Source organism: Lipotes vexillifer, unplaced genomic scaffold (genome assembly GCF_000442215.2).
Source record: "Lipotes vexillifer unplaced genomic scaffold, Lipotes_vexillifer_v1.1 scaffold1316, whole genome shotgun sequence".
Lineage (NCBI taxonomy): Eukaryota > Metazoa > Chordata > Mammalia > Artiodactyla > Lipotidae > Lipotes > Lipotes vexillifer.
Genome location: NW_006788285.1, coordinates 60270 through 76050, shown reverse-complemented (window position 1 = coordinate 76050; position 15781 = coordinate 60270). Strand labels below are relative to the sequence as shown.

Genomic DNA, 15781 nt, shown 5'->3' with positions numbered 1-15781 from the left:
TGAGGTCTGAAGCCCACCCATTCTTCACTTTGTGGTTGGAAAAGCCTGTTAACCAGTGTTCCTGATATGCTTAAATAACTTGTTGACATTTTCCCTGCATTTTTAATTGGTGTTCCTTTCAACAGAAAGTTTATTTAGATTCAGAATATAAGTATATGAATGACATGGATGACACACTTATTGCTGTTTGTCAGATTTAGGAGTAAGATTTTGTTTTTTGAAATACAAATTAGAAATCCTTAAATCACTTTTGTGGTCCAGAACAAGAATAACATCACTTTAGGATAAGAATATCCTTGGAAACATGAAAGAACACCACGCTAAAATAAGATCAGAAGATAGCTAGGTAGCTAGATGGAGAGATAAGATAGGTAAGACAGAGAGCTAAAGTCAAAGTTGATCAATTCTTGGTTTGCCTTACTCCATTTAGTCTTAGTCTTTCTTTTGTAAATTTAAAAGATATATACTGGATTTGCTTATGTTTTTCAAGAATGTTTGAGAATATAAATTATAGCAAATGATTTGTTCATGACTCTTATTTTACACAAACATTAACTGAGCATCTGCTCTTAAGAAGTCTCTGTGCTTGTACTGGGGATGTTTAATCAAAAAAGTCCTAGCCTCTGCCCATGCAATTACAGTTTCTCAGAGAAGCTATTATTGTGTGGAAAAGGGTGAGATACTCTCTACTTCAAGAAGAGCAAGTAAAAACTCAGGGTAAAGAGGGGGTGGAGAGAACATATTCCTTAGTTTTCATTGTTAAAAGCAGAATTTTGGCTGATTGGACGGATTTTTTCCGGCTAGAATGCTGCATATTCTCTGACATATCTTAGATGTAAAAAAAAAAAAAAAAAATCCCAGCTGGATTGATGGTAACATCTGAGGTCAAGATAATCATAGTAATAACTGCCATTCCCTAACGTCTCAATACAAGACAGGCACAGTGACAGATGCTTTCCATACATTACATATATTCCACCAGTCCTACAAGACAGGTCTTATCAAACTCGCTTCACAGTGAAGATCCTGAGGCTCATAGAGTTAGAGTTTGGTAATGTGCCAAAATTCATAAGGCTAGTAAATGAGAGGGGTGGGACTAGACTCCTGGTCTAAATTACTGTAGAGCTCGTACTGTTCTACTCCTCCTACCCTGAGACACATCCTGTGTCTTTTATTTCAGTTGTTTTCTCAGTACTTCAAACTTTGTCTTAGGTGATAAAAAGAATGGCCTTGTGCTCAAACTACTGGATTGGAATACGCAGCCAGAGCAGTAAGAACACCAAAATATTTGAGAGGTATAAATAAATAAATGAAAGAGACAATATTTGGTGACAGTATAAGCATCTACGTTTGCGATGTTAGATAACCTCAAAAGACTAGGGGCTCTCAGAATCATCCTCACAGTCTCTTCCCCGTAGAAAGTAAATCTATCAGAACAGAAGTGACGTGGGAATCTTCATCTGGCTGATGAGATAGAATAGATCAGTGTACTTTTTTTCCCTGACAGGCTACCACCACCTGTTCTGGGACTCCTGCCTTGTGCTACAGCTTCCCCATCTCACATTACTCCTGGGCCAGGGACCCATTCTCTGTAAGGTTTGCAGAGCGAAAACTGCTCAAGGGTTTGCAGAGATGTGGAATTTCCTAAGCAGGCTTTAATCCAAGGGATAGAAAGCAAGATGAGGGCCCCGTGTAGGAGGACTGAGGAGACCAAACCCCAGAACATTGGGGGGTGGTCATTGGGACACCAGTCCTGTCTGCTATCAGACACAGAGGGTCTCAGGCAGACCTGTGAGGCTAACCGTACCCTCACTTATTCTTCAGGCCTCTTGGGGCCATAAGAAATTTGTCTAAGGGCAGAGTTCTCAGGCTGGTAGAGGAGAGAGTGTGAGTCTCGCACAGAAATGACAGTGATAGACCTGAATAAAGACCCAGCCAGAACAGTAGGATCCCATAAAGTCCCATCCCCTTTGGCAGCGCCTTGAGGTCCAGAACAGTCCTGGCTGCTTGTGACTAACACTTTCAACTCAGGTCGCGGGAAGGTGGGGACTTTGGGGATCAGCAGAGCCCTCAGCCTTAGATCAGCAGAGAATGGAGTCCCAGGAAGTGTGCAGAGTCATAGTGAAGACCCTGTCTGTGGACATGGGGACCACTCAGTCCACCACTGTCAGGGCTACACTTAGCCCCTCCTCTGCTGTTAGCCCTGGGAGGCATAGGCAAGAGCTGGCAGGGTCAAGTGCCCCCTGACTTCTGCCTGGAGGGTGTCAGGGAGGTGAGGACCTTGGTTTATAGACTGGCTGTTCAGCAGAGAGTGGAATCCCAGGCGTGACAGTGTCAAAGTAGAAGTCCTGTATGAGGAGTGCGGCAACCAACTACCCCGTTACAGATACATCCTTAGAAAGTCCCGCGTCTGTAATTGGCCTGGGAAGTCAATAGGCAGGGCTTTCAGACTAAGTTTATCCCTTATTGCCTGAAGGAGGATGGTTTCAGGGACTTAAAGTCCTTGGACTGATGGGGGAGGCCTCATTCAGCAGAGGAAGGTACCCAGTTCCTAACAGGAGTCAACATGATGACACTGACTGACAATGAAAGGATCTCTCCCAGAAAGAAGGGGACCACATAGAGCACTGTCCCTGTTGTCAGACCTGAGGCTATGTCACTTAGGCATGGTGACATGATGCGTCATACTCACTTCCTCCCAGAGCTCTCATGGAGGTAAGGAACCTCATTAAAAACCAATGTGCTCAGTGGCTCTCCTTAGGATCTCAGGGATTGTTCCCTGTACATTTTGTTGACAACCTTCAGCATGTCTACCTTCATAATGGGCTCTTTTATATTTCTGCAGTAGGAATTGCCTGCCGATGCAGGGGACATGGGGTCGTACCCCTCTGTCCGGGAAGATCCCACATGCCACGGAGTGGCTGGGCCCATGAGCCACGGCCGCTGAGCCTGCACGTCCCGAGCCTGTGCTCCGCGACGGGAGAGGCCACAACAGTTAGAGGCCCGCGTACCGCAAAAAAAAAAAAAAAAAAGCTCATATTTTGTTTTATTTGGGGTTGTAGTCTGAGCATAGTGCATAGTATACAGTAGGTACCTTATATTTAATCAATAAAGGCCGAAAGAAAGTCTATAAATAAGGAAAAGATCGTCAATTTGTGGTTTGCCTAAATCCTTCTCATATTTCTTCTTGTAAAAGTAGAAGTTATACACGTGGATTTGCTTAGATTATTCAGGAATGTAAGATAAATTAAATTTTAATGGATTAGGCCACATGCTTACTCCTTTTTAATTTCCCAATCATTAATTGAGAAAGAGCTCTTTGGAAGGCATCATACTAGTACTGTGGATGCTTCCCCCCGCCACCCCCCAAAAAAAGCCTCCTAACAACAACCACCATGAAAACAAGATCTAGCCCCTGCCCATTGAATTTTAGAGTCTAGGAGCTGCTATTATATAAAAAGATGGTGGGATACACTGTACGACCTAAAGAACAAGTAAAAAGTCGGGTTCAACAGGGCAGGCAGTTGGAGCTGAAAGCAATCAAGTGTAAATGGCCTGAGACAAGGCAGTTTGGACCCTTAGGAAAATGCAAAGCCTTCAGTGAGAGGTAGTTTTAAGTGAGGTTGCCTGGTGGGCTGGATGAGACTGTGGGAGTGGTGAGCCCGGCCAGACCCTCAGATGGAGGGCCTCAGAGAATCCAGAATCTACTAGGCTGGCAGTCTTTACCCTGGGTTGGGGGAGCCAGAGACCTCGCCATTAAAAGCATACTCAATCATTCTATCTTGTGTGTAATTTGGCAAATTCTAGGCAAGTTCTAGATTTTTGTTGGTAGTTAAATAAATGGAAATAATGGTTATTTAGAAGAAAGGGTAGCTGGTAGGGAAGATACTGGTCAATGACAAAAATTCTAAGGACTTTGAGTTGTTTCCAACTGGGAAAGATTCTCCCACAAGCGCATTATGTATTATATCCTCTGGTGTGGATATTACATGATTGTCCTTGCTAGGCAGCATTTTAGTTAATTGCGATTTCTTTGTCTTGCTGTTTGGTTAATGTGCTCAAGCTCACAGGGCTAGTGAAACAGCACGTTAAACAATTGATCAGCTTAAACTGGTTTTGCCTCCTTAAATAGGTTGTTGATTAATCAAACCTTGTGTTATTTTACAGAGACAGAACTGCACATCTCCAAGAAGCAACCCGTGACCCCAGGATGACCCTGGAACCAAGATCTTCAGTCTGCAGAACTCAGAGAATAGAAATGTTGCCTGGAGAGCCTGTGACAATCCTTCAATTAAGGAAAATCTGGCCTCCAGCAGCATGAGTAGCTTATATGGACTAATTCAAGACTAGCCAATTAGCTTCCAAGTTTGAAATTACCCTGATCCCTTAAATTTCACCCAGACCGCTGGATTGAGGTGAGATTTGAGAGCCTTGTCTCCTGTGTTAGTCGGCCTTGCAGTAAAGCTCTTTTCTCAAAAACTGTTGCCATAGTGTTGGCTTCTGTGCACACAGGGCAGCGAGCCCTTGTTCAGTAAGTTTTGGCAACCCAGGTGAGATTTAGGTCTTCTGACCACCTGCCTGAGGCACTGTAGCCCCTGGCAGAGTGTGTGCCCTCAGCACCAACCTTGAGTAGCCACCTAGACTGAATTTGTCTAGAAGATCGGCTCTTGGGTTCCTGCTTCCCCGCCATGGCACTCCAGGCTCCTCGGGCTACTTTCACTTTTGAGAAAAGAAACAGCTCCTGGATCAGATGTCTTTTGGGTGAGTAACCTTGTTAAAATGTGCCTGTACCTAAATTGTCTAATAATCTCATCGGAATTGTGGGTTAGAGTCCTGCCTGGGGGAGTTTTTTTTGCTCGGGATAGAGTCCAGGTTAAAGTCCGAAGGCCAGGATTGTGTGCTAGAGTCCCACCCTAAGAGAGACAGTACAAAAGGTTACAGCTGCTGAGATACTCAAAGGATTGGGTTAAAGTCTCAGGCCTTTGGATTTGTTTGCCTATGTTTGTTTAGGTCTGACTGTTATATCTGTTAGGATTGGCTAATGGGAGTTGGCTATTGGATGACTGTGGCAAAACTTTATTAAACCTGACTGATATTAATGAGGGTCCTCTGACTCAGGAGATAAAAGACCTTGCTCCTGGACTGGAAACCTTGCTTTACAGGGTGATGGGGTTTTTCACCCATGCCTAAGATGATTGCCCGGAGGTGGTGTTACACATGTATATTCCTTTTTTGGTTTTTTGTTGTTTTATTGGAGAATAGTTGATTTACAATGTTGTGTTAGTTTCAGGTGTACAGGAAAGTGAGTCAGTTACACATATATTCATTCATTTTCAGATTCTTTTCTCATACAGATTATCACAGAATATTGAGCAGAGTCCCCTGTGCTATACAGTAGGTCCTCGTTGGTTATCTGTCTTATATATAGTAGTGTGTATGTTAAGCCTAAGCTCCTGATTTATCCATTCCCCCCCGTCCCACGTTTCCCCTTTGGTAACCATAAGTTTGTTTTCGATATCTGTAAGTCTGTTTCTGTTTTGTAAGTAAGTTCATTTGTGTCATTTTTAAAAATTAGATTCCACATATGAGTGATATATGATATTTGTCTTTCTGTCTGACTTATTTCACTTAGTGTGATAATCTCTAGGTCCGTCCACGTTGCTGCAGATGGCATTCTTTCTTTCTTTTTTTATGACTGAGTAATATTCCATTGTATATATGTACCACGTAGTTTTTATCCATTCCTTTGTCGATGGACATTTAGGTTGCTTCCATGTCTTGGCTATTGCAAATAGTGCTGCAGTGAACATTGGGGTGCGTGTACCTTTGCAAATTATGGTTTTCTTTGGATATGTGCACAGGAGTGAGATTGCTGGATCACATGGTATTTTTTATTTTACTTTATTGGAGTATAGTTGATTTACAATGTGTTAGTTTTAGGTGTACAGCAAAGTGATTCAGTCACACATATACGTATATTCGTTCATTTACAGATTCTTTTCTCATACAGGTTATCACAGGATATTGAGCAGAGTCCCCTGTGCTGTACAGTAGGTCCTCAGTTATCTGTCTTATATATAGTAGTGTGCGTGTTAATCCCAAGCTCCTGATTTATCCATTCCCCCCCGCCCCACATTTCCCCTTTGGTAACCATAAGTTTGTTTTCGATATCTGTAAGTCTGTTTCTGTTTTGTAAATAAGTTCATTTGTGTCATTTTCTTTTTCAACACATTTTTTTAACATCTTTATTGGAGTATAATTGCTTTACAATGGTGTGTTAGTTTCTGCTTTATAACAAAGTGAATCAGCTATACATATACATATATCCCCATATCTCTTCCCTCTTGCATGTCCCCTGCACTGGCAGGCAGATTCTTAACCACTGTACCACCAGGGAAGTCCCGGAATAAAGTTTTTATCTCAGAGGGCAGTGCGATAGTATTGGCTTCTATGCATGTCAGGCAGTGAGCCCTTGCTGGGTAACACTAGTAAGTGACAGGCCTGGGACTAGACTCCTGGTCTGAATTCCTCTACATCTCACACTGTTATACTCCTCTTGGCCTAAAGCAGAGCTTGTATTCCTTGACACTCAAATGTATCTTGGGATAAAGATAAGTACTGTGTGGCTAAAGAACGGGATTGGAATCTATCCAAAGCATTGAAGAATACCTCAGTAAATGCCAGTTAGGAATAAGAAGGAGGAACAGGAATAAGGAGAAGAAACAGATGCTGCTCAGTGACAATAGGATCATCTCTATATGCAGTGTCACATAACCTCAATCAGGGGAAGCACAAAACCATCCTGGACAGCTCCTTTCCTTTAGAAGTATGCGCATATCTCATACACCGTGGGTTGGGTTCTAGGTCACCGCAATAATGCGAATATTGCAATAAAGTAAATCGCACGAAATTTTGGGTTTCCCAGTGCTTATAAAAGTTGTTAATCCTATTGTACACTTACTAGACAGTGTCTAAAATAACTGTACACATCTTAATTTAAAAATACAAAACAGGGCTTCCGGTGGTGCAGTAAGTCAGACAGAGAAAGACAAATATCATATTTTATTGCTTATATGTGGAATTTAAAGAAATGTTACAAATGAACTTAGTTACAAAACAGAAGCTGAGTCACAGATGTAGAAACAAACTTGTGGTTACCAGGGGTAAAGGGCAGGGGAGGGATAAATTGGGAGATTGGGACTGACATATACACATTACTATATGTAGAATTGATAATAAGAACCTACTGAATAGCACAGGGAACTCTATTCAATACTCTGTAATATTCTATATGGGAACAGATTCTAAATAAAAGTGGATATATGTGTATGTATAACTGACTCACTTTGCTGTACAGCAGAAAGTAACACAACGGTGTAAATCAACTATACTGTACCCAAAAAAAAAAAAAAAAAAAATACAAAACAGTTACAATAACAACAAAGATAACTGAGCAGAGAACCATAAGAAAATAATGAAAAAGTTTAAAATATTTCAAGAATTAACAAAATGTGGCACAGGGACCCCACGTGAACACATGGTGTTGGGAAAACAGCACCCATTCACATGTTCAATGCACGGTAACCACAAACTTACAATTCGTAATAAAACAGAATATCTGTGAAGCATGATTAAGTGAAATACGATAAAAAGAGGTATGCCTATAAATCAGTTAAAACAAGTCACAGAAGAGGCTAATTCTGGCTATTGAAAAGGACAGATTAGCATTATTTTTCTCTGGGAGCCCACCCCTGTCCTGGGCCCCCTGCCTTATGTTGCATTTTCCCCATCTCACGTCAAGTCTGGGACCTGAAACTACAGGGTTTGCATTAGGTACACTGCTCAAGAGTTTGCAGGGATGTGGCATTCCCCAGGAACCTTTTAATCCAAGAGATAGACAAAAGGAACCCCCCCCCCCCCCGAAATGAGTGAGGACTGGAGAGACAACCACGCCAAAATATAGGTCATTCAGAGACCTGCCCAAACGTGCTCTCAGACCTAGAATGCCCAGGCAGGGCATCCTCTCTTATAAGTCTCATAGTTTTCAATGAGGTCAAAGTCTTGGTCTAAGAACAGCCTCAGTTCAGTAGAGGGAGAAGCTCAGGTTGGAGGGTCAGGGAGGATCAGGTCCCGGGACTGGCCAGGAGTATGGTGGGGGTCCCTGAGTGAGGAAAGAGGTATCACTAGACCCACAAATGAGGGGCTTTACAGACCCCTGCCCCCATTCTTAACCACCAGAGGCCCCAGGCAGAGCCATAGGGATGAGAAGCTTCCTCATTTCTGTCTGTCTGGTCTCGGCAAGGGAAGGGCTTTGTCTATCAGGATCAGGTCCCAGTTCTGCAAGGGAAGGGGTCTTGGCCATAACCAGACAAACCAGGGTCAAGATGAGGACCTCAGTGCTAATGAGAGCGTCTCTCTCCCAAGGAGGGAGGCTCACAGGGTGGCGCCCCTCTTGTCAGGCAGAGATGGTCAGAGCAACGCCCTGCCTTCCTCACTAGGGGCTCGGGGCGGTGAGGGCTTTGTTTGGAGGCTGAAGGACTCGGGACCACAGAGGGAGGGGTCACGGGCTCTAATAGATGGCGCGGAGAGAACCGCGAGGGAGGATCATGGGACGGCTGACCTCTGAACCCCGGCGTTCCATAGAGCCCCGCGCGTTCCGTCAGCCGTTGGAACCCCACACGAGGCAGCCGCAGCCGGTAGTGGCTCCCACACTTCCGCTCCGGGAGCGAGGAGCTGGACGGTTGTTCACGGCGTTTGTTCGGCCAAGGGCGGATTCCCAGGACTGATCTGCAGTCAAGGTGAGGACCTGAGTGCGGACCCAAGGGATCCTTCCCCACTCCCGTAACAAAGGTGACCCCCACAAATCCCGCCTCTGTGATCGAAAGTGGAAGGTTCCCGAAAAGCTGTTAGGCTGAGTTCTGCCTGGAAATTCTCAAGGGGGAAAGCCTTAATCTAAGAGAGAATTTCCTGATTCTGTAAATCAAGGAAACCTGGGCCCTAAAGGAAGTCGTGGTGGGGGAGGGGCGGGGGGAGGGGCGGGGCCTGAGTGCTAACGAGGGAGTAGAGATGGCAACAAAGCCGCCCCCATGCGCTCGGTTCCCAGAGCCTCCAGGCCGGGGTGGTCATATATAGCAGGCCCAGACTTCCCCCCCACCCCCAGGAGCTCAAGGAGGTGAAGCTTGTGGGCACAGCTCAGTAAAGGGAGGAGTCCCAGGCTCTGACAGATTCCAAGATGGGCACCCTGTATGTAGGACCTAGGGACCACCGGCTCCAGAACACTGGAGTACCACAGACCCCCGCCCCTGCTGTCAGCTGTCAGAGACCCTGAGTAGTTGTGGCCGGATGTGAGTCATCCTGACTTCGGCTTCAGAGGTTCCAGGAAGTGAGAACTTTGATCTGAGGGCCATGCCTCCGGCCGGCCAAGAGAAAATTCCCAGTACTGGTCAGGAGTCAAGGTGAAGACTTTGAGTGGGGGGTGAGAGGTGCCACTCGGCCCATAACAAACTGCACTAAGTCTCGCTGCTGCTGTAGGCCCTGGGAAGCCCCAACAGAGCCATCAAACTGAGTTCTGCCTGAGGTGTCTCGGGGATGGGAGGGCCTTGGTCTAGGGAGTAGCTCCACCTTGCAGATGGAGGATACCTAGGTCCTAACTGAGGTGAAGGTGAGGGCCCTAAATACTGATGAGGGGGCCTCTCCCCATTTAGGGGTGGCATCACAAAGCAGCGCCCCTACACTTGTGGGAGGCTCCAGCCAGGGGTAGTCATATATGTAGGACCCTGACTTTCCCCTCTAGGGACTCAGGGAATTGAGGGCTTTGCTCTGAGGCTGGACTACCCAGGTTATTGGTGGGAGGAGTCCTAAGGCCTACACAGAGTTCGGGTCAGAGACCTGAGTGAGGACTAAGGTGAACACCGACTCTAAAATGTAGGCTCTCATAAATTCTGCCCGTGTTCTGAGTAGAAACCAAGAGTATCTGTCAAGCTGAAGCACTCTTCTCATTTGTCTGGAGAGTTCAGAGATGTGAGGGTGTTGGACTAATTGAGTAGCCTCAATTCTGCAGAGGGAAGAGACCCAGGGCTTTATAGGAGTCAGGGTGAGGACCCTGAAAGAACAGTGATGATACCACTCACCCACAAACAGAGGAGACAACAGAGAGTGCCCCCCTCCTTGCTTGCAGCGCTGGGTAGCCCAGGTATGGAAGTCAGGTGTATGTGAGCCCTCCTTTATTTCTGATGGTATCAGATTGGTGAGAGCCAAGGCAAGGACCCTGAATGAGGACTGAGGACCCCAAGAAGCCCAGGACAGAGTCCCATAGAGCTGTCAGCTGTGGGTGTCCCCTGGCAGGGGCGCTGGGCTGAGGTGCCCCTTCACTTCTTCTTAAGGTATCCCAGGAAGGTGAGGACCTGGGTCTGAGGTATAAATTTAGAGCAGCACAAATGAGGGGGCCCAGGCCCTGCCCAAAGTTGATATGATGGTCCTAAATATGAACTGAGGGGACCCCAATGCTCCAGAGTAGAGGGGGCTCCACAAGGACTAGATAATTGCCCACTGCTGCTCTCAGCCCCAGTAAGCACCAGGCAGGGCTGGCAGGCTGCAGCCTGAGGCTCACTTTAATTATTTCCACAGGGTTCTTAGAGGACAGGGTGATCAGAACAGGAGTCCTGTGTGTTCGTAGAGCAGGGCCCACATGGAAACCTGCAGAGCGGCCCTCTTAAAGGCAGGGTGGTACCTCCCTGCTGTAGGCGCTCACACCCTCTCATCCTCTCGCATCTCTGCCAGATCACCCGCTGTCCTACCTGCGCTCCTGCCTGCTGTCCCTGACCACAGTCACCATGCCTCGTGGTCAGAAGAGTAAGCTCCACACCCGTGAGAGACGCCGCCAGGCCCAAAGTGGGACCCAGGGTCTGACGGGTGCTCAGGCCACTGCAGCCGAGGAGGAAGCCGCCTCGTCTTCATCTCCTTCTCTTGGACTTACTACTCGGAGAAAGCCGGGTGCTAAGTCCCGTAGCCCTCTCAAGAGTCCTCAGAGGGCCCTAGCCACCACCACTAAGCCTGCAGGTGTTTCTCCCGCCAGATCACACAAAGGAGCCAAAGGCCAAATGAAGAAAAAGCACAGTTCCTCTCAGGCCCCCGTCTCCGCCGTGCGGTCTCGCAAAGGCCCTCTAAGGAGGACAGCGAGTGTGTTGGTGCAGTTCTTGATGCAAATGTGTAAAATGTAAAAGCCTGTTACGAAAGCACATATGCTGAAGTTTATCGGTATGAAGTACCAAAATCGATTCCCTGAGATCCTCAGAAGAGCTTCTTTCAGCATGGAGATGCTATTTGGTGTTGACTTAAAGGAGGTCGACCGTGCCAAGCATTCTTATACCTTTGTCAGCAAAATGGCTCTCCCCAACGATGGGACCATGAGCCGTGGCAGGGGGTTACCCAAGACCGGTCTCCTGATGTATATCCTGGGTGTGATCCTCATGAAGGGCAACTGCGCCACAGAGGAGAATATCTGGGAATTCCTGAATAAGATGAGAGTCTATGCTGGGAAGAGGCACTTCATATTTGGGGAGCCCAAGAAGCTCATCACCCAAGATTTGGTGAAGCTGAAGTATTTGGAATACCGGCAAGTGGCCAACAGTGATCCAGCACGCTACGAGTTCCTGTGGGGCCCGAGAGCCCATGCCGAAACCAGCAAGTTGAAAGTCCTGGAGTTCCTGGCCAAGGTCAATCACACCGTCCCCAGTGCCTTCCAGTCTTGGTATGAAGAGGCTTTGAAAGATGAGGAAGAGAGAGCCCAAGCCAGTGGATGTTCCAGTGTTCTGTCCAGCTCCTCCCACACAGAATCTGAGGCAGATTCTGCACTTTGTGGCTGAAGAGAGCATTCAATGTTCCAAGTAGTGTAGGGCTGGGTGTGACAGAGGGAACAGTGCATGATACCTTTGTGTTCCTCTTCTGTATGGGGAATTTGGAAATACGTCTGTGTTTTTGTTTTTTGCTGTTTTTCAAACGTTACTCCTAAATGAAATTTTATTTAGTGTTATAATGTAAGTTTATGAATTACATCAGTCATACTTAGTGTTGTTTATCAGGTTTAAGAATAAGAGTTTTGCTGTTTTGTAAAGCATATTGGGAAGACTTCCATCTTATTTAGTAATTTGGTGGAAGATAACATGGCATTGCAATATGCAATTCCTTGAATATGTGAAAAAGTTTAGTATAGTATACTGTATGTAGTATAGTATAGAAAAAGTAAGATGGTCAATATTTGGTTTACTAATTCCTTTTACTCTGTTTTATAAAATTAGAAATAACAGTATGTGCTTGGCTCATTCAAAAATGTAGAATTAAACCATAATAAATTAGACCTCATGCTCACAGGCTCGTTTATTCCCCAAACATTAATTGAGCATTTGCTCTTAGAAGGCTCCTTGCTAGTACTGTGAGAGCTGAGAAGAAGACCTAGCCACTGACCATAAAATTATAGAGTCGAGAAGCAGCTATCATATAAAGAAAATGGTGATGTATACTCTGAGACCAAAAGGACGAATGAAAAGACAGGATAAGAAAGGAGAGGGGTGGTTTCACATGATAGCAGTCAAATGTAAATTCCCTGATGCAAGGCAGTGGTGGGCCTTGGGAAAAATGTAAGTCCTTCAGTGGGAGGTAATTATAAGTTAGGTGCGTGGTGGGCTAGATGAGACTGATAATTTTGAGCAGGGGCCAGATCCTCAGATGGTGGGCCGTATAGTTGAAAGACAAAGCCTGGAATGGGAAACTGCCCTTAGCAGTTACAGGCACACTTCATTTTGTTGCGCTTTGCTTTATTGTATTTCACAGATAGTGCTTTTTCTTTTCTTTTTTAACAAATTAAAGGTTTGTGTCAAGCTTGCTTCCAGCAAGTCTTTCAGCGCCATTTTTCCAACAACGTATTCTCACTGCATGTCTCTGTGTCGCATTTTGGTAATTCTCACAATATTTCACACCTTCCACCAGCAAAAAGATGGACTCGCTGAAAGCTCAGATGATGGTTAGCATTTTTTAGCAGAAAGGCATTTTTAAAATAAGGTATGTACATTGTTCCTTGACATAATGCTATTGCATGCTTAATAGGCTGCAGTATAGTGTAAACATAAATTTTATAAGAGCACTGGGAAACCAAAAAATTCTTGTGACTCACTTTATTGTGCTATTCACTTTATTTTGGGGGTCTGGAACCAAACCTGCAATATCTTCGAGGTCTCCTTATACTTTGGGGTTGTGGGTAAATCAGAGAGAAATCACCTGAGGCAGGAATAGAACGTGTCCTGTGCTCTTGTCCCAGTGCAGGTGAACACTATGCAAATTAGATGTTTTATTCACGCTGTCATGTCTCCAGGGAGTTTCTGAGAAATAAGGGTGGTGCTCCCCTGAGGGGGGATGCCCAGAAGCCACTGGGCTGGCATTCTTTGCCCTAGTTGGGGGAGCCAGAGCCCACTCCACTAAAAAAATCATTCAAATTAAGTTATCTTGATTGTAATTTGGCAAACTCTAGGCAAGGAATAGATATTCGTGGGTGGTTAAATGAGTGAAAGTGGGAGTGGCTTATAAAGAAGGGCAACTGAGAGGGAGGTAAGTTTTAGGTCCGTGAAACATTTTAGAGCTTCGTGTTGCATCTACTGAGGAAGTCTACCTCATGTTGACCTTGAATGACATACTCTAACAGGGAAATACTAGTTTTCCTTGCTAAGCAGGATTTTGCCTGATAGGGGTTTCTTTGCCCTAGAGCCCTGCTTATTCTCTGGCATCTCCTGGATTGAAAGTTAAATCTCAGTGTAGTGGGTTGAAACTCCAGGGGACAAATTAATCATAGTAAGAACTGGCATCCTTGAAAGTCTCAGTACCGGCCAGGCAATGGGCCAGGCACTTCACAGGCATTATATAAATTCTATCAGTCCCCAAGACAGAGCTTCTCAAACCCATTTCACAGATGAAAAGACCGAGGCTCACAGAGTTCGGTAATGTGTTCAATTTCACACAGCTGTTAAGTGACAGTGTTGGAACTAGACTCCTGGCCTATCTAAGTCTGACGTCCACACTTTTCCATTCCTCCCAGCCCGAGGCCAACTTTGTGTTCCTTAATTCACCTTACTTCTCACTCACTACAGAATGTATCTCAGGTGATAAAAAGGAGGACTCTGTGCCCAAAACACTGGATGGGAATACATAAGCACAGCAATAAGCGTATCAAAATAGTTGAAAAGGGTGAAGAAAGCAGAGGAAGATATTTAGTTACAGTATGATCATCTACATATCCAAAGTCAGATAACCTCAAAAGATCAGGGGCTCAGAAAATCATGCTGGACAGCCCTTCACATTTGGAAGTTAAATCTATTCAAAGAGAAGTTACATAAAAGGCTAAGTCTTGCTGGTAAAGAGAAGGGAAAAACCAGTGTATTTTTTTTCTTTGACAGCACATCCGTCCTGCCTTGCATTACAACTTCCCTGCTTCACATCACTACTGGGACGGAGACCCAGTCTCTGAAGGGTTTGCAATAGGGAACCCGGTCAAGAGTTTGCAGGGATGGGCCCTTTTCCAGGAAGCCTTTAATCAAGAAACAGGAGCCACGATGAAGGGCCCCTTACGGGTGGCCTGGGGAGAGCAACATGCCAGGCAAAGTTGTCAGCCTGAGCATGCCCTCACTCACTCTTCAGGGTTCTCAGGGACTTGTGAGTCCTACCTAGGAGGATGAGCTCAGGTCAGTAGAGGGAGGAGTCCCAGTCTCTGCCACATATGATGGTGAGGACCCTGAATGAGGAATGAAGGAAGCACACCCGCCACCCCCGAACAGTGTGTCCCACGGACTCCTGACCCTGCCGTCAGCCCTCAGAGTCCCCAGACAGCCTTGGCAAGATGTGGCTGAACCTGATTTCCACGTAAGAGATTGAGAAAGTGAAGACTTGGGCCTGAGGTTGGCCAACTCAGGTCAGTAGAGATAGGATTTCCGAGGTGCGCCAGGAGGAAGGTGAGCACCCTGAAGAGTTCAGGGCCCACCAAACCCATATCAGCGGAGACCTCACAGAATCCTCCCTGTTGCCGTGACAGATCCTGGTGTAAATGTCAGGAAGAGACGGCCTCATATCCTTCTCGGGGATCACAGAAAAGTGAGGAACTTGGTTTGAGGGGGAGGTCCCAGGGCAGCAGAGGGGGGAATCTTAGGCCTTCACGTGAGTCAGATTTAGGGTACTGAGTTAGAACCCTGAGTGGGATCACCATCATATGGTCTCAACCTGCCTGATACAGTTGTCACTCATGGCATGGCAGGTGTGGCCAAGTAAGGCCACCCTCACCTCCTCCTATTGGATCTCAGGGAAATAAGAGCCTTTCTCTGAAGAAATGTCCTCAGGTCGAGAAAGAGGGGAGCCTCAGGCCCTGCCAGGAGTCAAATCAAGGAAACTGAGTGAGGACTGAGAGGCCCACCCACTCTTGCATAGAGGGGAAAACTGGCCCTGCGCCTGCACTCAAGACTTAAATCCCCAGGGAAGGGTGTGAGGCTGAGCAACAACCGCCACCTCCCATCAGTTTTTTTTTAGTTCACTTTATTTTTTTTTAAAGCAGTTTTAGGTTCACAGCTGTTTCTCTGTCTCCTCATTTTTCTTAGCTTACTGTGTTTGGGGGTCTCCTTTTCACGGGCTGCAGGTTCTTCGTTCCCATTGTTTTTGGTGTTTGACCCCAGTGGCTAAGGTTGGGTCAGTAGGTTGTGTAGGCTTACTGCTGGAGGGGACTGGTGCCTACATTCTGGTGGATGAGGCT

At 46.0% G+C, this 15781-nt stretch overlaps 1 protein-coding gene across 1 annotated transcript; it reads left to right on the top strand.

Moving 5' to 3' along the window:
- The first annotated feature begins 10832 nt into the window (after positions 1–10832).
- On the top strand, positions 10833–14659 carry LOC103085173 (melanoma-associated antigen B3-like). Its single transcript, XM_082931226.1, is given in 2 exon segments — positions 10833–11789; positions 14642–14659. Coding segments are annotated over 2 exon segments (975 nt in total).
- The last annotated feature ends 1122 nt before the right edge of the window (positions 14660–15781 follow it).